Source organism: Ahaetulla prasina, chromosome 1 (assembly GCF_028640845.1).
Source record: "Ahaetulla prasina isolate Xishuangbanna chromosome 1, ASM2864084v1, whole genome shotgun sequence".
Classification (NCBI taxonomy): Eukaryota; Metazoa; Chordata; class Lepidosauria; order Squamata; family Colubridae; genus Ahaetulla; species Ahaetulla prasina.
Genome location: NC_080539.1, coordinates 40,557,842 through 40,581,017, shown reverse-complemented (window position 1 = coordinate 40,581,017; position 23,176 = coordinate 40,557,842). Strand labels below are relative to the sequence as shown.

At 37.6% G+C, this 23,176-nt stretch overlaps 1 protein-coding gene across 2 annotated transcripts; it reads right to left on the bottom strand.

Annotated features, from left to right (window-relative positions):
- Positions 1–105: 105 nt before the first annotated feature.
- Positions 106–23,176, bottom strand: MTIF2 (mitochondrial translational initiation factor 2). 2 transcript variants are annotated; one of them, XM_058164921.1, is made up of 14 exons: positions 23,042–23,176; positions 17,934–18,135; positions 16,940–17,060; positions 15,803–15,974; positions 12,920–13,080; positions 11,126–11,302; positions 10,820–10,959; positions 10,283–10,407; positions 9,387–9,591; positions 7,463–7,715; positions 6,411–6,551; positions 1,536–1,700; positions 823–963; positions 106–553 (listed from the first exon to the last, which is right to left on the bottom strand). In XM_058164921.1, exons 2-14 carry the CDS (start codon positions 18,123–18,125, stop codon positions 384–386), a joined length of 2,163 nt encoding a protein of 720 aa, XP_058020904.1. In that variant the 5' UTR covers positions 18,126–18,135; positions 23,042–23,176; the 3' UTR covers positions 106–383. The 2 variants fall into 2 exon arrangements, with proteins under 2 accessions (XP_058020904.1, XP_058020905.1); XM_058164922.1 differs by lacking the exon at positions 23,042–23,176 and adding an exon at positions 19,405–19,667.

Here is a 23,176-nt window from a genome sequence, read left to right as displayed (position 1 = left end):
GGTAGGTTCTGTAATTTAAACATACAAAGGTGTTTGATCCAATAGCTGTTGGTTTGAGCGCTATAAGAAATGTAGAATTTTGATAGCAAAACTTCATCTAAACATTTTAATAATGATTGAAACAACAATTGCAGTTAACAAATTTAATGTTTTGGTTTTCCTTGTAGTGAACACTTAGGTTTTAAGATGTTATTTCATAACATATATACATTTCCTGAAAGGGCAGACTTTTCTATTTTCTGTAGCCAATTTTACATTAGAAACAGTAGAAGTCGAAAATACGTTCCTGTTAATTGTATAATGTAAGACACTATCCCAAAGATTCTATAGTCTGATAATGAAGATTCAAGTTTTCTTGCCTTCCATATTTTAGTCAGCCTGATTTAAAATCCTGGGTTCCAAGAAATTTTCTGCTTTACTTCCTTTGGGCTGAAACAAACAATTTCATCTCCAACTTCAAACTTCAGATTATTATTCAAACTAAGTCCACAATCCATGCCAGTCTTTGCGATAGCAATATCTTCCTTATGGTGCTTCAGAGACGATAAGTATCCTAAATCAAACAAATGAGTAAAATTTCAATAAGTAATAGTGCATAATTTATTAGAAATGTCAGTAAATTGGGAACTGGTAATGCTATAAGAATGGTTCTTTATACATAGCATTCATACAGAGCTGTACAAACAATCCAAGTGTATGAAGGAAATGTAGCAGAAATATTAATCAGAAGCAACACCTTCAACAAATTAAAAAAAAACATTTCAACAAAGTAGAATCTGAGTAACAAACATAGCTACCTAGTTAGATATGCACTTTACCCACCTGTCCAAATACATTCTCCATTGCGAATTAGTTTAAAATTCATTTTTTTGTTTAGTTGTCCTTTCTGTACTCTGCAGCCAGCCACTGGAACTTTATGTTTTCCTACATCAACCTCAAAGGTGGCTAAAATGGCAGCTTCTCCTGAAATAAGGGGAACATGAGAATCATGGTTAAAATGTAGACTTTCAAAATCCACATAAACATAGCTCACTTGGCCTCTTGTGTTAAAATCTGCTACCACCCCCAATTTTACTTTTTAGTTATATCACAGCAAAACTTTCATTGGTTTGCACATTTTGTTTTTCAAGGAAAAGTACTATAGAATTTTTTAAAAATCTGGGAACAGAAAATTACCTGCTGCTAGACTTCAACTATTGAAATGCAGCTTGATTATTTTTTTCTCCGCAGTAGATCTAGAACAATTGTATTTTTAAAAATAAACATTGCAACTTTCTGTGATTTACCATATTTCCTCTAGTGCAGTAATCAAGAATAACCTTAATTTTTTATTTCTTTCGAAAATAATCTATACTCTAGTGGTATTCAACCTGTGATAACTCCTGATCCTAGAAGGCAGCCTAAGTTTGAATTCTTCAAGTAGTAGACAAAACTAGAAGCTACTAGTACAACAAAGTTTATGAAGCCCAGATTTCTGTCTCCTCCCAGTTATCAACTAAACTTCCAGAAGCTCACTTCTGGAATATTTGAGATACCTATCACATCCTCCTCTATAGCAAGAGGCAAAGTGTTGCTGAGCTCTTCCTGTAAATCCTCCACAAGCCGGTAGATGATATTGTGCATTTTCACCTTTACTTTCTTTTTAGCAGCCATCTGCTGAATAGATTTATGTGCTTTTACATTGAACCCATAGATGATACCTGTCAAATGAATAAGAGAACAAATATGAAGTACTGTCGCTTGTCTTTTATTAACTTCAGAATGTACCAAGTACTCCAAGACAAAGGCGCAAGAAAAGTTTTTACCTCCGAAAGCTAAACTTTAAAATCCAAGCAAATTTCCTTATGCCTGTTTGTATATTCTTTCAAACTACACAATTTACAGAAGGTGGCTTAGTGGCTAAGATGCTGAGGTTGTTGATCGAAAGGTCTGCAGTTCAGCGGTTCAAATCCCTAGCGCTGTGTAAAGGGGTGAGCTCTCAGTTACTTGTCCCAGCTTCTGCCAACCTAGCAGTTTGAAAGCACGTAAAAAATGCAAGTAGAAAAAATAGGAATCACCTTTGGTGGGAAGGTAACAGCGTTCCGTGCGCCTTTGGCATTGAGTCATGCCGGCCACATGACCGCGGAGATGTCTTCGGACAGCGCTGGCTCTTCGGCTTTGAAACGGAGATGAGCACCGCCCCCTAGAGTTGGGAACGACTAGCACATATGTGCGAGGGGAACCTTTACCTTTACACAATTTACATTTTTTTAAGAGTGGGAAATATGCTTCAGTTGCTGAAAGATTTATTGACAGGTTCTGGGATTTTACCAAGCGCTGTAGCCTAAGACTTGGTTCACACATTGTGCATTGTGCCAATATCTAGACCCGTTCCAGTCCGGCTTCCGACCCGGTTACAGCACGGAGACAGCTTTGGTCGCGTTGGTGGATGACCTCTGGAGGGCCAGGGACAGGGGTTGTTCCTCTGCCTTGGTCCTATTAGATCTCTCAGCGGCTTTTGATACCATCGACCATGGTATCTTGCTGCGCCGGTTGGAGGGATTGGGAGTGGGAGGCACCGTTTATCGGTGGTTCTCCTCCTATCTCTCTGACCGGTCGCAGACGGTGTTGACAGGGGGGCAGAGGTCGTCCGCGAGGCGCCTCACTTGTGGGGTGCCTCAGGGGTCGATTCTCTCGCCTACCCTGTTCAACATCTATATAAAGCCGCTGGGTGAGGTCATCAGTGGTTTCGGGGTGAGTTATCATCTGTACGCTGATGATACTCAGCTGTACTTTTCCACCCCGGACCACCCCAACGAAGCGGTCGAAGTGCTGTCCCGGTGCCTGGAAGCCGTACGGGTCTGGATGGGGAGAAACAGACTCAAGCTCAATCCCTCCAAGACGGAGTGGCTGTGGATGCCGGCACCCCGATACAGTCAGCTGCATCCGCGAGTTAGTGGCCCCAAAGGAGGTGGTTCGCAACTTGGGCGTCCTCCTGGATGGACAGCTGTCCTTTGATGAACATCTGGCGGCCGTCTCCAGGAGGGCCTTTTACCAAGTTCGCTTGGTCCGCCAGTTGCGTTCCTTCCTTGACCGGGATGCCTTATGCACAGTCACTCACGCTCTGGTTACGTCTCGGTTGGATTACTGCAATGCTCTCTACATGGGGCTGCCTTTGAGGTGCACCCGGAGGCTGCAGTTAGTCCAGAATGCGGCTGCGCGAGTAGTAATGGGAGCTGCTCGTGGCTCCCACATAACACCACTGCTCCGTAGTCTGCACTGGTTTCCTGTGGTCTTTCGGGTGCACTTCAAGAGTAGGGCCTTCTCTGTGGGAGCATCGACGCTCTGGAATGAACTCCCCCCTGGCCTACGTCAAGTGCCTGATCTTCGGACCTTCCGTCGTGAGCTAAAAACATACATTTATTCAAGCGGGACTGGCATAATAGTTTGATTTTAAATTGGGGTTTTATTAATATTCTTAAATATTTTAAATTTAATTTTAATTATTAGCCGTTTTTGTAATTTTGATATGTTTTAATTTGTTTTAATTGTACATATTTTGTATTTTATCTCCGGCTGTACACCGCCCTGAGTCCTTCGGGAGAAGGGCGGTATAAAAATTCAATAAATAATAATAATAATAATAAAATAATATGCTTAACTGTTTTGTTGAAAAAGGAAGAATTTGGTGGATTAATACTGTACGATTCATTCACCCTAGTAAGCCTCAAAGCAGCAAAAATCGAACTTGAGCAGTAAGCCTGAATATTTGCACTGAAAAATTGGATTTATACATTTCCAATTTCTTGGCAGCTAAGAAAATAACAGATATTAATTAGAGCTCATGGTTAAAATAAACTTTGGAAAGTTCAACATCCCAAAGTTTGAAATAGATCTTATTTATAACTGACTGGTTTATTTCAAATTTATTTCTGATTAATATGTAACCAGTCAAATTTCATGGAAATGAATTAAAACTGCAATAGTTCTGGCATTTTAGACAATTGGGGAAGTACATAAATTCATCATCCAATGAAGATTAGAGCCTTAAATGGAACAGGAGATGCTAGAGATAGAAACTGGCTTTAGAAACAGTCAAGGAGCATAATCCTTATTGCTAATTAACACTGGATAATTAAGAAAGCCAAGGAATACAAACAAAAAAGTATGTTCTTCCTTGACTCAGAAGGGACTCCGATTTCACTGATTGTGTCAAGGTGTGGGATGTGCATAGGAAAACAGAATCCCAGAACATCTCATTATTCTCATGCAATATCTATATACAGTACAGGTCAGAAAGCCAGAATATAGACAGAATTTAGCAAATATATATTCTCCCTTTTCTCCCTTTATTCAACCTAAAGATGAAATATGTATACGGGTAATCCTCGAGTTACAAATGTAATAGAACCTGCCAATTACATTCATAACCTGAGGATTCATTAATAGGATCGCATTAAATGAACATAATCCCTTCCTGTTTTACCCAATGCATTCACTAATTGAATTCACAGGTCATTAAGTGCATATGAGGTATCTCAGGGTGGAGAAGATTATGAGGGGCCTAGTGCTTCCAACCATCCAAGGTCTCCTGACCCATTGAGATATCACATTCTTTCCCCCGCCGCCCCCCCGCCCCCATCCTGCCCTGCTGGATTACTTACCCGTATATACTCGAGTATAAGCCGACCCGAATATAAGCCGAGGTACCTAATTTTACCACAAAAAACTGGGAAAAACTATTGACTCGAGTATAAGCCTAGGGTGGGAAATGAGGCAGCTACTGGTCAATGTAAAAAATAAAGATAGAGCCAAGTAAAATAACATGAATATTTATTTGAACGAAAAACAAATCAGCACATCACTGCAAAGGTTTCCATAACCGCGGCCACGGTTATGGAAACCTTAGCTTTAGAAGCAGCGCCCCCTGCTGGACATCTATCAAAAATACAGTATCTTTTAAAAGTACATCGAGACGTAGACTCGAGTATAAGCCGAGGGGGCCGCTTTTCAGCACAAAAAACGTGCTGAAAAACTCGGCTTATACTCGAGTATATACGGTAACTTTCAAAGATCTCAATAGTCAAGCGAGCTCTCTACCTGTACAGAGAGGGGAGAAGCTGGATTGGAAGATGAGTTCAATTTAAAGAGAGAGAAATAAAACCATTTCTGCTATGCTGATAATATTAGTCTGATAATTGGATGTTCACAGCATTGGAAATTCTAGTAATTAAAGTTAAGCAGACAGTAAAAATGGGACTAGCATGAACTACAAGGCCAAACTAATGGCAACAGTTTTAGCAAGCAGCTTTACAAATGACAATGAACTTATTGAAATCATGGATCAAGGACCACAGTTAAGAAATATGCTTCGATTAGCACTTGGTACTGTAGCCATGAAGGCCTTAGAAAAAATATTCAGACACTGAGATGTTTCTATACCTACAAGGGTCAGAATCATGTAAGCTGCGGCACTGTGGCACTGAAAATTGGACTTTGAAGAAACAAGACAGAGTACTGATATTTTTAAACTTTGATATTGGAGAAGACTTCTGAAAATACTATGGACGGCCAAGAAAAAGAACAAATTGATATAAAACAACCCAAAGTTCTCACTTGAGGCACAAATAATTAAGTTCAAATTATCTTACTTTGGACGCATTATGCAAGACCTAAATTTCTGGAGAAGTCTAGAATGTTGGGATAGGTGGAAGGAAAGTAAGGAAGAAGACAAACATTGACAAAATAAATTGCCTTAATTAAAGAAGTGCTATATTGGAAGATCTGAAAGAACAGGCTAGGAACAATATTCCTGCAGAAAATCTATGTGGCCACTAAGAGTCACCATTGACCTGATGGCACGTGATCAATCGATCAATCAATCAATCCAAACTGTCCATTGTTCATTTGTTTTTTCAGGTACATTTTTTAGTTAAACTTCCATAATGTTAAGTGTGAGGGATCATATATTCTTTCCAGGTTACTTCCACAGTCCTTATAGTTAGACATTTTGCTTTATTTATACACTGAATTTATAAATTATGAAGTTGCAGAAAATACACAAAACTTTGAAGACAGCCAATTTCAAATGTGATATTAAATAAATCTCTATTTTCACATCACAGACCTGTACAGATAAAAATTGTCTATGAATAGCTTATGCAATTCTCAGAATGGATATGGAGGTTTATTTCAGTTTCCTGAAAAGGAGCCTTGTATACCATCTTTTAAGTAACATTAGATGTGTATATAACTGCAATCAAATTGACACCAAATTTTAAGGGGTGGAGGAATAGGCAAGTGGACATAGTAATTGTAAGCCACTCTGTGCATTTATGATTGACTACCTAATTTATTTAATTAAACTAAAGAACAAGCCATTAGTTCTAATTAGTCCAACAAATAGATAACCTCAGATCACAACTCCTTACCTTTAAACGATTCTGCTAGATTTATGTCATTTTCACTAATATCTCCAATTCCACAATGAATCACATCTAATATACATTCTTCATCAGCATCATAGGTTTTCAGAATATTCAAAATAGTTTCTACAGAGCCATCGACATCACCTTGGTGAAACAAGAAATCCAGTTAATTTCAGTGGAAAGAAGAAAAATCATACTCAAGCAAGCCACATAACAAAGGAACTCTATACTATTGTATTGGGAATGCGTGCTTATTTATTTATTTATTTCTATTCAGGGAATTTATATTGCCGCCTATTTGCACATGGTGACTCAAGGTGGCTTACAGAATATAAAACCCTCATATAAAAACAATAAAACTAATAAAAGATAAAAAATAAAACTTATCAATTCAGGGGGCGCGGATTCTGCAACAAAGGCATTAAATTCTGATCCAATTATACATATATTTCCGAGGAGCCGCTTTTAATGTTAAATTTGTGTTTGAAAGTCCATAGTCTGGACTCCTTCAGTGGGCCTAGATCAGAGGTGTCAAACTTGATTTCATTGAGGGCCGCATCAGGGTTGTGTTTGACCTCAAGGGCCAGGGTGGGCATGATCAGGGTGGCATGGACAGCTTGACGTCACTCATGTCGGGGCCACCTGTGGTAGTCCAAGTGCTCTTCCAGCTAACACGGCCTCCCGATCTCCATTTTCAGCTGCAACAGCCTCCTGCAGCGCTCTGCTCATGAAAACAGAGCTCGGGTGGGCCGCGCATATCCCCCGGGTCCCATTTTCAGCCACAATGGCTTCCCACACCCTCTGCCAGCAAAAAACGAACTCTGTGCAGCCCTCCTGTGCTCCATTTTTGCTGGCAGAGGCCCCAAGGGCTGGTCCTTCACTGTTTCCAGAGCAGCCCCACAGGCCAGATCTAAGCATCTTGCAGGCAGGATCTGGCCCCTGGGCCTTGAGTTTGACAACCCTGGCCTAGATGGATGCTGGGGTTTAGGTTTAAAAACTCAAACAAGAGTGTAGAGCTGAGCACAAAGATAAATAAAGAGGAAAAGTGATTATACCTTTGATAATGAGAGGCAACATGTTTTTATCACTCTGAATAATTTTTTCAGATTGCCTAGTCATGGAGTCCTTTTGGCTCTTCTTTATTACATATACTCTCTGTCTCCAGCTCATATTCATGAGACCCTCTCGCTTCTTCCTGTAGTCCTCCTGATGAGCCCTTTGCTTCTCTTCTATAATTTCTTGATCTTTCTTTATCTTTTCCTGCTGTTTCACATAGATTCTCCATTCAATAACTTCACGTGCCCTTTGCTTGGCAGAACAAAAGTAATTAACCAGTTAATTTGCCAAAATAGCTTGGCTCCTATCATTGCTATTGTATAGTGTGCTCATGGCTCCCAGGAATGCCAGTGCCACCACATTCCTTTCAATATGTATTCCCCATTGTGTGATTGCTTACTCTTTTGTAATTCCTTCCTCTACAATCTCTCTGCTCTACAAAGGGAGCAAAAATCAAGTGAAGCACATGACCACCCATACTGACTATAATACCAATAGCACTTAGCAATAGCACTTAGACTTATATACCGCTTCACAGTGCTTTACAGCTCTCTCTAAGTGGTTTACAGAGTCAGCATATTGCCCCCAACAATCTGGGTCCTCATTTTACCTACCTCGGAAAGATGGAAGGCTGAGTCAACCTTGAGCCTGGTGAGATTCAATCTGCCAAACTGCTGGCAGTTGGTGATCAGCAGAATTAGCTTGCAGTATTACACTCTAACCACTGTGCCACCATGGCTCTTAATGGTGATCATATGACTGAGTGATGTTTCAAAGCTCACAAAAGTAGGCATTGATCATAATATTATTTTTTCAGCACTGTGGTAACTTCAAACAATTACTGAACAAGGCCGTCAATAAGCAAGGTCTACCTGTACTCCAAGATATCAAATTCTCATAAAAGCATAAAATTACATTTTAATTTTCTACCATTTGAATCAGGGGTGAAATCCAGCAGGTTCTGACAGGTTCTGGAGAACTGGTAGCGGAAAAATTGAGTAGTTCGGAGAACTGGCAAATATCACCTCTGGCTGGTCCCAGGATGGGGTGGGAGTGGAGATTTTGCAATATCCTTCACTCAGGAGTGGGGAGGGAATGGAGATTTTGCAGCATCCTTCCCCTGGCACACCTACCAGGTCACAAGATGGCCACCAAGTGACACCCACAGAACTGGTAGTAAAAAAATTTGAATTTCACCACTGATTTGAATAATATCCAAATGTGCCTGACTACCATCTTCGGCACTGTGAAAATTACTTTTATAGAATTCTATATTGTATATAGAACTTAAAATTTCTATACTATAATTTATATGTGTAAAATTTCTATATTGTAATTTAAGCATCTTTTTCCATACATATTATTAGCTTATCCCCAAAATATATTTAAATATATCCATAGACTATACCCAAATTAGTTGACCCTCTTTTAATTTGAAAAAAAAAATTATCAAATTTATATTACCACCCATCTCATAGAAAATGACTCTGACCAGCGTACTACAGCATACAATGAAAAAACACCATATTGGTACCTTTACTGAAACTCAACAGCACCTTCCAATAACAATAACATTAAAATGTCATTTCCCCCTACTACAGATTTTTTTTTTAATCCAAACCAAGACATTACTACTGGTGAATAATCAGAGATTAAAATGAATCAATATTATGTTTCTCAACAAAATGAATCATCAGCAGAGGTATTAAAATATTGGTCCAGTTTTGAGCACGTGCCACATGGAGTAGATAAAAGTCTTTCCTGCTTGAATTAAACTATTTCCATATGTTGAAAAAAACATGTTCCTTCTCCCTAGTATTTTACTTCTGCAGAACATTTTCTGGTGCATCTTAGATGAAACTTTAGATAAACATGGAATAAAGGAACATTACACCTGAATACTAAAACAAGAAATGTACTTACCTCAGTTTCAACTTCAAGGATTTCGTCCCCTGCTGCAGGGACCTCCTTCCACCCCACTATCTCCGTGGGCAAACCAGGGGAAGCATTTTCCATAATTTTGCCATTCTCATCAAGTATCAGTCGCACTTTGGCCCAGGTTTCTCCAGCAACCAAAATGCAGCCCTTTCTCAGACAGCCTCTTTGGATAATGGCTGTGGTTACTGGACTGGATCAGGTGGAAGGCAAGTAAAAAGAAAAATGATATTTGATTTGATATTCACAATTAATGGTATGTTTTAATGTCTATGCCTCTTTATAGAGCTTTATTATGTCAATATATCTGTATAATTTTTTCAGTTTAAAATCTACTTTGACACAAATCTATAAAACAGATCAGAATAATATATTTTTTCCCAAACGATCGTTAGAAACATTTTGCCAATAATCAGAATGCTCAATAATCTATGAATGCTTAGGAAGCTCAGGTAGGCTTTCTTGGCAATTAATATGATGCTGAATTCTGGTGCTTTGCTTTACTGTGCTGCAGGCTATCTTTCCATTCATTTTTTTCATTAACGTATCTCCCCCATCCCTAATTCAGGGGTAGCAGGGAGCCCATTGTGTATGACATAGATGGAATCTATGGGAATTGATCGCAATAGTGTTTCAGTAAGGCAAATTTCACACTGACATATTATTGGAGTGCTACGGGAGATATTAAATCCAAGCAAACAGGTTTTCTAGAAGAAATCTCTTCTGTGCAAAATCATGTTTTAAATCAAGAAAATTTAATTTAATTTACAAGAGGACTGTTTTTAAATTTTAATTTAATATTCATTGTTATTTAATTGCATTATTGGACATTTTAGAGCAGCTCCCAGCCAAAGATGAAATGGAATGAAAAGATGCATGCTCACCCTTTTCCTTTATCTGTGCGAGACTCTATTATAATACCTTCCACGAGGCCTGTGCTATCTGCCTTCAGTTCCATCACCTCAGCAAGAGTTACAATTGCCTCTTTTAAGTTCATCAAGTTATGGTTCTAGATCAGAGAAGTCAAAAGTAATTCAGAAAAGGAAGGACTTAACAATCATTGTAAGTAATTCAGTATGCATAGAAGATTTACTTAAGAGCTATTGCCTTAAAATCTAGGATATGCTGGAGACTGACTATAGCCTCTTTTATCATATCTTCCAAGATCAATACTTAGGAATGAATAGCAAAATAAAGTCCTTTTTTTCCTCATTAGTAAGTTTTCCTGTTCAGTGCTGAGAAAGAACTGCTTTTCTCAAACAGCTGGGTCCTAAAGTAGAGGTTCAGATGAAGGTTTTCCTCTCCTAAAAATGCTACCCAATGTTATGTCATGTGACTCTTGAAGAATCAAATTTTTACTGCTAATAAACAATGTGATACAGATTTACCTCAGGGATGGCATTGAAACTGATTTGCATTACCTTTAATGCAGAAATAGGAACAGCCTGAACATCTCCTCCATAGTCTTCACAAACAATATCATGAGCCAACAGTTGTTTCTTTACTTTTTCAGGATCAGCTTCGGGTTTGTCACACTTATTGATGGCAACGACAATTGGAACTGAGAGAGAAAAAAATATGGAGGGACAACTTTCAGATTCATGTGTACTTTGTTCCAGATGACTAACAAATCTTCTACTAGTAAGATATTAAGTAACAGTAATATGTCAATAGTAGTGCTTATCTCCTCTGTCAACTCCCCAAATGAGAACAAAATCCATGAATACCATTAGCGTTTTTAGCATGTTGAAGGGATTCCACGGTTTGCTCCATCACACCATCATCGGCAGCTATCACCAGTACAACAATATCAGTGATATTTGTACCTCTTGCCCTCATGGCTGAAAAGGCAGCATGGCCAGGAGTATCCAAGAATGTTGCCTTCTCCCCAGAAGGCAACTGCACTGCAAAAACAATGGAAATATACAGTATCTTCTGAACAAGAGTTTAATGCTTCTCATATCACTTTCACAGAACACACTGAACAGCTGCTTCCATGAGATTTGTAATAATTTCCCATACAAGTAAAACTCTAAACAGAGAAATTGGCCAAAATTTACAGTTACTTTTCTATAGTCCATGTTCAGCTGTTAAATCTTTCTACAAAACAATGTTTTACTTGGGATAAGTTTATCTTCATTTCTCTATTATATGCTAACTTTTGCCAAAGTGGAATCCTCCAGTTATGTTGGATACAATTTTTCTCATATAACAATCAGCAAGGTGGGAAATTATAGGTGTCCAAAGCACCTCTCTAAGTACAATACACCATTTAGAGAGACTCCTGCTTTATAATCTATAATTGATTCAGCAATGAAACTAGTTAGGATTAATTTTTTGACATCAGAAAATAGACAAGATAACATGTATTTAGTTGCTGTTAAGACCAGACTGAGAAACTTCATATCACTTAGCTAAGACTTGAAACTTGAGTTGTTGAGGCAACTTTGCTCCAAGGACAGGAGAGGTGACAGATTTCACACTTAGGTTTGGCAGTAACCCTCCATGTAGTTAAGCCTGAATTTAGCTTTAAGATAAAGCTAGGAAAAAGCACCCAGGCATGATAGCTGAATTAGAATGTACTACACACAGGAATAGGAATACAAACCTCCTATACAACACTTGATTGCTGATTGCAAGCAAAGAATTCAGGAACTGTACATATGATCCAGCTTTTAAACGGTCTTGCCTTTCTGAATTAACAGATATTTCACAGGTTACTGGTTGACCTGGGAGGTCATTGAGATACATTAAAATAATGGCTTCTCTTGCCTGGCAAATTCTAGTTTTGCCTAACTAATCTCATTGCACCTTAAATTTTTGTTTTCTCTTCTACATGCCACCTTCCCAGGGGTGAAATCTACTTATCTTCCCTACCAGTTCGGAAGGATGCATGCATCATGTGCGCGCTTCGACGCTCTATGCATGCGCAAACCCTTCTGCACACGTGCAGAGGGTAAAAAACAGGTTACTTCCTGGTTAAAACCAGGAAGTAATGATGACAGGGTGGGTAGGTGGAGCCTTGTGCTGCTGCCGCTACCAGGTCTCCGAACCATCTGCCGCCATTGCTACCGGTTCGACTGAACCTGTCCAAACTGGTAGCATTTCACCCCTACATCTTCCCTCCTTCCAGCTTGTATTTTGCTCACTTTCAGTACATTATCTTCTTACATTCCTTTTACTTGCTATGAATTTATGAGGTAACCTTGAGCAAGAAACTACAATGTTATATCAAAATTGTATTATCATTTTATAGTAATCCAATTTTGATATGATGACTATTGCAGATGAGAAATTGACAACATTATAAAGTACAATCCAGATGCTGTTGTACTGATTTAAAATATTTATGTTATTTTTAGATTCACAAAATAAAAACAATGGACCAGTAATGTTTATCTGCTTGTACCAACATGATCAATGAGAAATAATGGAAATGAAGTCCACCACCATTTGGAAAGCAACAGACTTTTTATCCTTCATCCAAAGACAACCAAGAATAATACGCAAATAAATCATACCAAGAAAGGCACCAATATGCTGTGTTATACTTCCTGCCTCCATTGCTGCCACGTTAGTATTTCGCAGGCTATCAAGCAATGTAGTTTTTCCATGATCAACATGGCCCAATACAGTAATAACTGGAGGCCTGGGTGTTAATAAAGCTGGATTTTGAAGAGGCCTGCAATCAATAGTAACACATTCAATTTTAAATGAAATAAGCCGTTTTTATGTTTTGTATTCTATGCTTGACAAAGCTCTTAAATTTCCCAATCTCTGTATTTGAACTTTTTGTAACAACTAACAGCTTGAAGAATTAGAATGTCCTCAAGATGTTGTTTTTCTACCTAAGAAGGAAACATGTTTTTAATGGCTAAATTATAAATAGGGAACCCGTGAAGGTTTGGCCTCCTAACTTTTCAGTGAACAACATGTCATATTGGCAACAAGAAGGAAAACTGAAAATCATGGGCATTTTGGGGGGTGTTTGAAAGGGTACTTTAATGCATAACCTCTGGATAACTTCTGGGAAGCAAAGTCTCACCTCTAACTGCACCTATCCATGAAAAATGGTCAGAAAATGCTGCCTTTTTGCCACCAGCAGTTTGAGCTGCACTTTCAGGGTACTGGGAAACCCACATGAGGGTTGCAATCATGCCCTAAGTAAAGATTTTGGGTTTCCAGATCAACTGCTTATATAAAACTATGACCAGAATTGCTGTAATGAGTTGTATTTAAACTCAGGAATATAACTCAGAAGTTGTACAAACAAATTAGACCATTGAACAATAACTCTCTGCAGTGTCACCACTGGAAATGATTTTCCAGGAATTCAGAGAAATATGTCTCATTTAAGACCTTTTGCAAGGAAAGAAGGTGTTTTACCACTTCTCCAAGGAGCAACTTGTTTTGTTACAGCAATTTCTACAGGATCAATCAGTTCTTAACACTTCTTAACACTAAATAAATTAGCTTGTTTTATAAAATCATCAGTTCAAATTTCATTTCATAGTTCACCTTCTTTCAGCATTTCCCAGGAAGTGGGGGGGGGCACAGTCACTTTGGTCTATGGGTTAAAATACCAGACTGTGAAAGCCAGCTAGATGATTTTGGGCCAATTACTCTGTGTCAACCAACCCACCTCACAGGTTGTTGTGGTGGAAAAAATAGGAGAAGGAAAGTGTGTTTGATAGTTTTGCCACCTTTGTAAAAATAATAAAGGTGGGATATAAACAAATAGATGCATGCATGCATGCAATATGTATATACATATTATATATGTATATATATACATACATACTATCTGTCAGTCCTGGAAGTCTTTTGTTGGGGGTGTTACTTGGAACCCTGACATTATCCTTTTTAGCTGCTTTAAAGATTATTAATACTTAAAAGCTTATATGAATTCTTTTATCAAAATGCAATAAAATGTTTAACATTAATAGAAGGCAGATAAAAATTCTTGTGGGCTACCATTTATTTTCTATTCATATGAACTGAAGATGTCATTGTAGTACTTTAGTTCCAGTTTTCCTTCTCTCTAAACAGAAGTAGCTTCATGTTGCATACAAATAGAAAGGCAGAAAAAGTGCATGCTAAAAACACAGGGATAATTAATTTGTTACGAGTCCCTGGGAAAATGTTTGGCAAAATCCTGACTGAAATATGTAAGAGATTATATGAACAATATTTGGGAATTTCAGATGTTAGGCAGTTTATGTGTATAGTTATGATTCTTGGCAGGCCACTAATAAAGTAAATAGGTTTTACTTTATGCAAATATGAAACTGAAGTTTGGCTACTAAATAAAGTAAGAACAATATATGAAGGAAAAAGCACATTTAAAAATAAATGAAACACTTACCATTCATCATTGATCAAAAAAATGTGTGATGTCCTGTGGTTATTTCATGTATTTATGGATAAATGTGTACAGAATGGTTGTGGTGATATTAAATGTGTTCAGATAAAATATTAGATAGTATAAATATGGATAGGAAACATGGATACATCAAAAACTTACCTAACAAGGAAAATTGAGTGAACAAATGCAAATTATATATAAATGGCAAAAAGGAGGAATAAGAAGATGCATTTATCTAGTTTGATACAATGTTTACTGCAGATGGGGATACTGATGGAGAAATTTTAAGATGGCAGAAATGTTATAATAGTATTAGGGTCTGATAAGGGGAAAGAATGCTTCCTAAATAAGTTTAAATGGCTGCATATAAAGATGTTTGTTTGCTGTGGTATAGAAACAAGAATTGGCTATGTCAGAGATACACAACAAGTTAAATGCAGTGGGAATGGAGTGAAAAATGGGTATGAAATTAAAATGAATTGAATAGAAAAGTGAGTGATCAATATAAAAGAAATACATTGTGGGATGAAATTGCAAAACAAATACATGAAATAGGAATACATCTGGTAAGAAGATGGAGTGATAAAATAGCTAAAAGGATGCAGGTCTCATGCAAGATAATTCAATACTGAACATACTTTCACAGTGAACATGATTAATAAGATCCAAATAAATATAGATTAGAAATATAATTTATGTTACTAATTAAAAGTTCCAATAAATATTTTCATGATTTACTTTTATCTGAAAATTAAATTGTGGCTTTGAGAGAAACAGTACATTGCACATGCTTCCTAGTGATAGGATATGTGGAATAGAATGTTGCCTTTAAAGGATTTAACTGCATTATAGATCATAGCTTGCACAGCAACATGTATAGATAAAAACTGGACTTCGGTTTAGACTCTGATTAACAGTAACAAAACACAGTCTTCATGGGCCCATCATTTTTTGCACTTCACATACAGTGGATTACATATATTATACAAGCTATGCTTAAATCCAGTAATAAAAAAACCCACTTAAGCATAGATGTTACCTTCTAACCACGTCTTTGTTTTCTTTTACTTTTTCTTCTTTCAGCTCAGCCCATTTGTACTGCATGCCAGATTTTTTAATGATGTCTTTGATCCAATTTACTTCCAAGACTGAATCTGGTTCTAGTGAATTTAAATCTATGTCTGTGTTCAGCAGAGCTTCATATATATGATCTGAGTATAAAAACATAACATTCATTGAGCAATGATCCAACCAAGGAAGAGGCCTATGATATATTTATTTATTTGTTTGATTATTTATTGAATTTATATTGCCACTTATTTACCCACAGCGACTCAGGGCAGCTTACAGAATATAAAACCTCATTTAAAACAATAAAACTAATAAAAAGAATAAAATAAATTAATAAAATAAAATAAAATCACCCTCCACCTAGTGATAGATCACATGAGCCATTTAATGGGCTCCATCCCACTCTGGGTTACCCAGGCCTGCTGGCAGAACCAGGTCTTCAGCATCTTCCGGAAGAGTATTAGGGTGGACGCTGTTCTAATCTCTGGGGGAATGATGTTCCAGGGAAAGGGAGCCACCACCAAGAAGGCCCTTCTTAATAATAGCACTAATTGGAAAATTTTGTCATGTAATTTCCAGTGTCCAGACAGGATGTGCAGTCCTCAAATACTTCGATGCTTTGTCAGATTTCAGTGCTGTTATCATTACCATCACATTGTTAAAATATATTTTATGCAATGAAAAAAGACTAAAGGGAAACAATTGAAGTACTAGAACAAATTATATACTTAATTCTGTGCCTGAGCACAGTCTCAGGTAGCACACTAGGCCAGATCTGTTTCTCAGGCAGTAATCCACAAAATATGAGAGGCAAATACAAAAATGAAATGAAGGGGCAGCGGTTAATCTGACCTTGTGGATCTGTTTGTACACAAAAATCAGAAACTATGACCTGGAAGAAGGAAGAAATCAGAGATTTTTCTAAAATTGTGGACTGCCAGTGCTCTATGGTTTTTTTTGTGTGTAGTATATATCCCTGCCTTTGAAACTAAATATGTGGGATTCAAAAATGAAGCTGTAACAAAAGAATATCAATCAGCTGAAGGGAAGATCAGGAATTGCTCCTTTTGTTATTTCCAGGCATTATTTGAAAGAACCGGCTCACCTATATCCTTATGCATCACTTTTGCAAGCTCCTCCACGGTCATTGTACGCTTTATCTCAACCTCTTGTTTCTTTGCTTTCATCTGTACAGACTTCAATTTCACTTTGCCCATTTTTTCCCTCTATAACAAAGTTTAAGAACAATATATTTAGTCACTGGATCAATTCATTTTCTGAGTTTCCACAATGCACTTAGCCTTTAACTAAAGGGCTGGATTCTCATGAATCTCATGATCTTCACAAATCTAGATTCTCATCAAGTTTGTGACCCCTGAAATTCAATCTAAATACAACTGCTAAAAAATGGCATAATTTCCTGTCATTCTGGAACAAATGAAATTGGTAATATAAGTTCTAAATAGGCATATAAGGTTTAAAAATAAACAAACAAATCCTCTACTCCTGAGGGAAAAGCTGTGTAAATATATGTGATGTGTCTTTTCACCCACATTTTAACCTTTGGTCTCCCCACTAATGCTAAGGTTGCTTGCCTGGGCTCATGACAATGAAGCTGTGCTAATCCCTCTTCTTCTCCAATTGTTTATTACTAAAGCTGATTGAAGCTTTAATAATAAATTCCCGATTAAAACTTTTTAATACTTTTCTAATGAAGCCCACATATTCTCGCAGGAAGTTGACACATGCAATAGTATGCAAAAATCTCCCCATCATCACATTGACTGAATAGAATACAAATGCTTGAAAGGGGCACAGAATCAAGTGTACTCAGAATTCTTCCTCTTAACTACAATTCAAAACATTTATAAAAAGTAAAGAAAGGAATTGATTGGTTGTTCCACACTGATGCATTTTGGACAGGTTGCTCTTCTTTTTGGAGGCCAGCTGGACAAAAAGCATGCATGCAATTGTTTGGAACGTTTATGGTATTTATATTTAGCTCCACTACATATCTCTAAAAACAACATTGGCTTTTATTTCTTAGCTACAGGCACACAAAAGTCCTTCAAGGCAAGAATAAAGTAACTATTAATTACCTCCTTAGTAGTCAAAAGTCTGAATTGTGAGGTGGTGTCTGGATGCCAGAGCAGCGGGTGCAGCTGAATGGAACACATGGGGTAGACAGAGGACAGGACAGACTTCCACTGTTTTCGGTAAGCCAGGGAGTGCAGCTGCCTGCAAGCACTAAATAAACGGGCCAAATTCTCTAGTGGCGGTATCCAATTCATGTTTCTCTCTCTAACCAAGGAAAAAATAGAGTTTGAATGTAATAACTTTCAAGTGGTCAGTCTAAAAAGAGATATCCCTGAAGCAAAGGAAGATAGAGCTGCTGTATCTTCCTTCCACGATGATTTGGAAGAGAAAATTTTGGCATTACCCATGAAAGTTTTTCTGTTAAGCCAGTATTAAAAAATGCAGAGACCATAACCAATTTTGTTTACATTAATCATAAAATTAGGGCTACCAGTAGCTGGTAGCAAAGTGTGCAAATCTGTATCTTGATGCCGCCAGTTTGTGGCGATCAGAATTTTTGCAGCCTATATCTAGTGTGGTTCTAAATAAAACTCTGTAGAGATTCTCAGTCATTCAGGTCATGGTTGTGCCAAAGGTGCTTTTTCAGGAGGCAACTGGACTTTCCTGTTTTTTCTTTGAAGATGTTTCGTTTCTCATCCAAGAAGCTTCTTCAGCTCTGACAGAATAGTGGGGAATATAAAGGATATATATTCGTTGCAGACAGCTGGTCATGTGCAACTTTTTAGAGGGTTGTTGAAGCATTTAGAGGTGCTTCAACTTGAAAAAAGCACCTTTGGGATAACATGACCTGGATGACTGAGAATCTCTACAAACTTTTAGCTATACAATTTGGGATGAACACCCTTCGAATGGTGTGGGAATGGATTTCCAGAGAACAATTGCAGACTACACGAACCAGGAGCACTACTCAGGTGATCCCAAAGACACAGAACAACCTCCAAGTGTTTCAAGAACCCTCTAAAAGGATGTAAATGACCAGCTGTCTGCAAGGAATATAAATCCTTCCATTCCCCACTATCCTGTCAGAGCTGAAGGAGTTTCTTGGATGCAAAATGAAACATCTACAAAGAAAAAACAAGAAAGTCCAGTTGCCTCCTGAAAAAGCACCTTTGGGACTTCTAAATAAAACAGTAAATTGTCAAATCTGGAACCTAGCAATTTAACAATGAAGGAATATGCCTATAAACTGCTGTGGTTGGTAAAATGCATCCCCTAAAAAGATGCCACCCAGCAGCATCAGCTTAGGACAGCTGGCTCTTTGTGCCAAAATTACTATTATTTCCCCTCTTTTTGGTGATACAGACCAACAAAGCTAACCTTCTGCGAAAGGGAAACAAGCTATATTAGAGAAACACAGGAAGCGCACGCGCAGTTCTGAAAAAAAGCCACTCTTTTCATATGTCCAGACGCTGAAAGGACAGACAAATCCGCCGAGCCTTCATTGTGGCTTTTTTCTTTTAATATTTCACTTACGGTAACTACGGTACCTTCCGCCTCTTAAAGCGTTTTACTACCGCCCAGCCGGAAGATGGCGCACGCCCCCCCAGTCATTCCTCTGCTTCCAGCCGTTTGAGCGCGCCTCCTTCTTGCAAGCAAGGTCCATAAGCATAGCGTTAATATCTGCCACTGACTTTTAGCGTCCCGCTATTCACCCGTGACTGCTTCGGCTACCTGCTTTTCTAGATGAATCCGTTCAGCAAAAATTAAAAAAAGCAGCAGTGCTAAAAAGGTGGGCGAAGGAAACAAAATAAACCCAAACCCGCCCAGCCCAGGCAATTGAGCATGTGGAGTTTTCGCGCACGCTCAGAATTAATTCCCAAAGCCATCACTTTCGTTTGCCCTCAGGTCAGATAAGGGCTGAAACTGGCTCGTAGTTTAAAGCAGAGGTCGCCAACCTTAGCCACTTTTAAGACTTGTGGACTTCAATTCCCAGAGTTCCTCAACCAGCTTTGAATTCTGGGAATTGAAGACCCAAGTCTTAAAGTTGCCAAGGTTGGAAACCCCTGCTTTAAAGGGACCCCATTGCATACCTTTTTGCCAATGAAAAGGTATAAATTAGGACAGCCCCCACCCCAATGAGAGACTTTTCAAAAGATTGCCGGAAGATACTTCTGAATGTAGGCTTAAGCGGGATAAATAGTGAGTAAGCCCATTTGTTTCGAGGTTGACTCCCGATGACAACATGTGCATTTAGGAATGCATGACTTCAGTTTAAACCAGCTTCATTATTTCTTTAAACAACACTTTAATATTTAACTGCTGGGCTTGCATATTTACAGACTAATATTTCTTGCACAATATTAGAGTGGTTTAGTTTGTTCTTGGTGGTGGTGGTGGTGGTGGTGAGTTGCTTCTTTTAAAGTCATAAATTGTATTTAACAGATGTCTTTCACATATATATTTCTATCTGAAATTTGGCCTAACAGGGCACATATTATTGTTAGAACTTAGACTGTTAGATTGATCTGCCACAAGGAGAAAAGACTTAAAACATTTGCCAAAAATCGTATATTTTCTTGGATATAATAAAAGTATTGGTTCTAGGGCTGGAAAAGGACTGGAGACAGTCAAGTTCTCCTTTGTGCAGTCCATAACCGCATTCTTAAGTGAATTGATGTGGAATAACGATCATGATGATAATAATAGGGGTATCTTGGGGTCTTCCTCATGGCAGCACTGAAGTCTGTTTGTTATCCACTGTGAGAGTTGGCAGGAAAGTATACTGACACAAAGAAGTGTTGATTGCATTTCCAAACTCTATTCTGCCTTGCCAAGGAAGCAAAATAGGGCTCTGTCTGCATAAGACATTGGGGGAAGAGTGAGGTGGGGAATATCATTCATTCCAGCATCTGATAGAAGTTTCAGTTGAGTCCAAAATTTCTGTTGCTAAGGAAGAGATTTGTGGGGTTTTTTCCCCATTTATGAACTTTCTTGCCACAGTTAAGTGAATCACTGCAGCTGTTAAGTTAGTAATACGGTTGTTAAGTGAATCTGGCTTCCCCATTAATTTTGCTTGGTCAGAAGGTCACAAAAGGGGATTACATGATCCTGCGACACTGCAACTGTCATAAATATGACTCAGTTGCCAAGTGTTTGAGTTTTGATCATGTGACTATAGGGATGCTGCAACGGTCATGTGTGAAAATTGATCATAAGTCACTTTTTTTCACTAAATGAACTGTTGTATGTACATTGCCCTCTAAATGATAAAATAGCCATCCAATAAAGGGTGTTTCTCTTATTGTAAGTTTAATAATGAAATTAAATTATTGATTTATTTAATAAAACACTATAAATAGCTGTTGTCATTATTCAGTTCAGATGCAATTCATTTTACAACCCATATAGTCAGACAGTGTCAAATAAGGGTGAATCCACAATTAAGGCCATTCAGCTTAATATCTATGTTTCTTCAAAATGAATGCTAATTTATTCTGTTTATCATTAAATGGCCAAGATTAGAACATTTTATAGCTCTTAACAAACTCTTCCTGCTGCACACACAAAAAGTAACAGCATTCTAAGAGGGTCTCATCCAAATAGGTTTTCTTATGCAAATTCCATTTAAAGAATGGTAACTGTATAAAATCATGAATTCATTTTAACAGAATTTATACAAATGAACCTATTATATTTTATAATGGCAAACAAAATAAAAAGTATTGAAACATATCCATTTAAGTCTAAATGAAATCATGTTTATTCAGAAATGAATCTCACTATGTTCTGTGAGCTTCTTAGTAAAAATGTCTTGTATTTGAGCTTCATAATTTTTTTGGATGATTAAAATCACTTCTATTATTTGATTTGCTGTTTGGTTGGTTTATAGTAAAAGTAATTTAGACCACAATCCTACTTATACTTGTCTAGAAGTAGACCTAGGATTGCATCATAAATATTTCTATATGAAGTATAGATGCAAAATAGATGCAATTCCAAATATTCCAATGTATGCTTATACTGAAATATTGTAGTACAAAGATGCAACAAAGGAAACTCCAAATGACATGTGGAGTTTGAGTAATGTATTCTGTTTAAAAATTAAATTGCCTATTTTTATTCTAAAATAAAACATTTTTATTTTCACATTTTTTATTGCATGATTAACCCATATGCATAAAATCAGAAACTAAACTGATCAATCGTGTTTTGACAACTCACTCGCTTAAAAATGCAATGAGGGTGGTTTGGTTTGTACCATTGGGATAGTATATACATAGAAGGTTAATAGAAAAGGTCATTTTGAAAGGAGAAATCTGGCACTTAGTACTGTCTTCCTTACATATTGAATTTCAATTCTCATCAAGCCAAGCAAACATTACCAATGGCATTTTACTTTGGAGAAACAGACTGTGAGGCATCAGTTGAATAATTGCAAATCATTGGTTGAATTCATATACAACTCTGAAACAGAACACTTAAACTAATGCTTATGGGGATACGTTTGCTAACCTAAGGGCCCCAAACGTAAGCTTTTTTAAAACAATGTCACAAAAGTTACTTGTGAGTCAAAAATGAAGAATCTGATTATGATGACATATATAATATGTCATCATAATCAGAAATATATAAGTGATGAAAATTTGAGTTCGAGAAGATGGACTGTAATTCAAGAAATGGACTTATGAAACTTGAAGGAATATACAAGGGGGGGAAAATTTGAATTTGAGAAGATGGATTAATTTTAAAAATGGATTGTAAGAAGAAGTAATATGTGAAGTTGGTACTGTTTCTTGTCTTTTTTCTTTTTTTTTAAGAAATGGCTTCTTTTAAGACCAGTCTCCACTAACTATATGGTCACAACTCTGAAATGCAAAATCATAAAAATTGGAGATCTACAGATGACAAGGACACTAATCAGGAAAGGCCTATTTATTTGACTGATTGAAAGGGGAGGGGCAAGCTAAAGAACAAGATAAAACTATCCCAGTGTTCCAATCCCTGCTTGCTTCCAGGAAACCTGCTGGAATCCCAGTAAAATCACTGAAGAGTTATTTTTGAATAAATGCATTGTTGCCCACAATACAAAGCTATTCCCAGAATACAGCTGTCCACACTGCTAATGTCATAGAAACAATTCACATACTGATTTTGGCAAAATATGGAATACCTGTTTCCAGAATGTTTTTCTACTACGGTGTCTAATTTATATCCCTGGAATCTCCTGGTAGTTTTCCATGGGTTCCGCTTTTTCAAAACGAGCAAGGTTGGCTAAGCGCTGCCCTGCTGCAGGCAGACGGGCAGA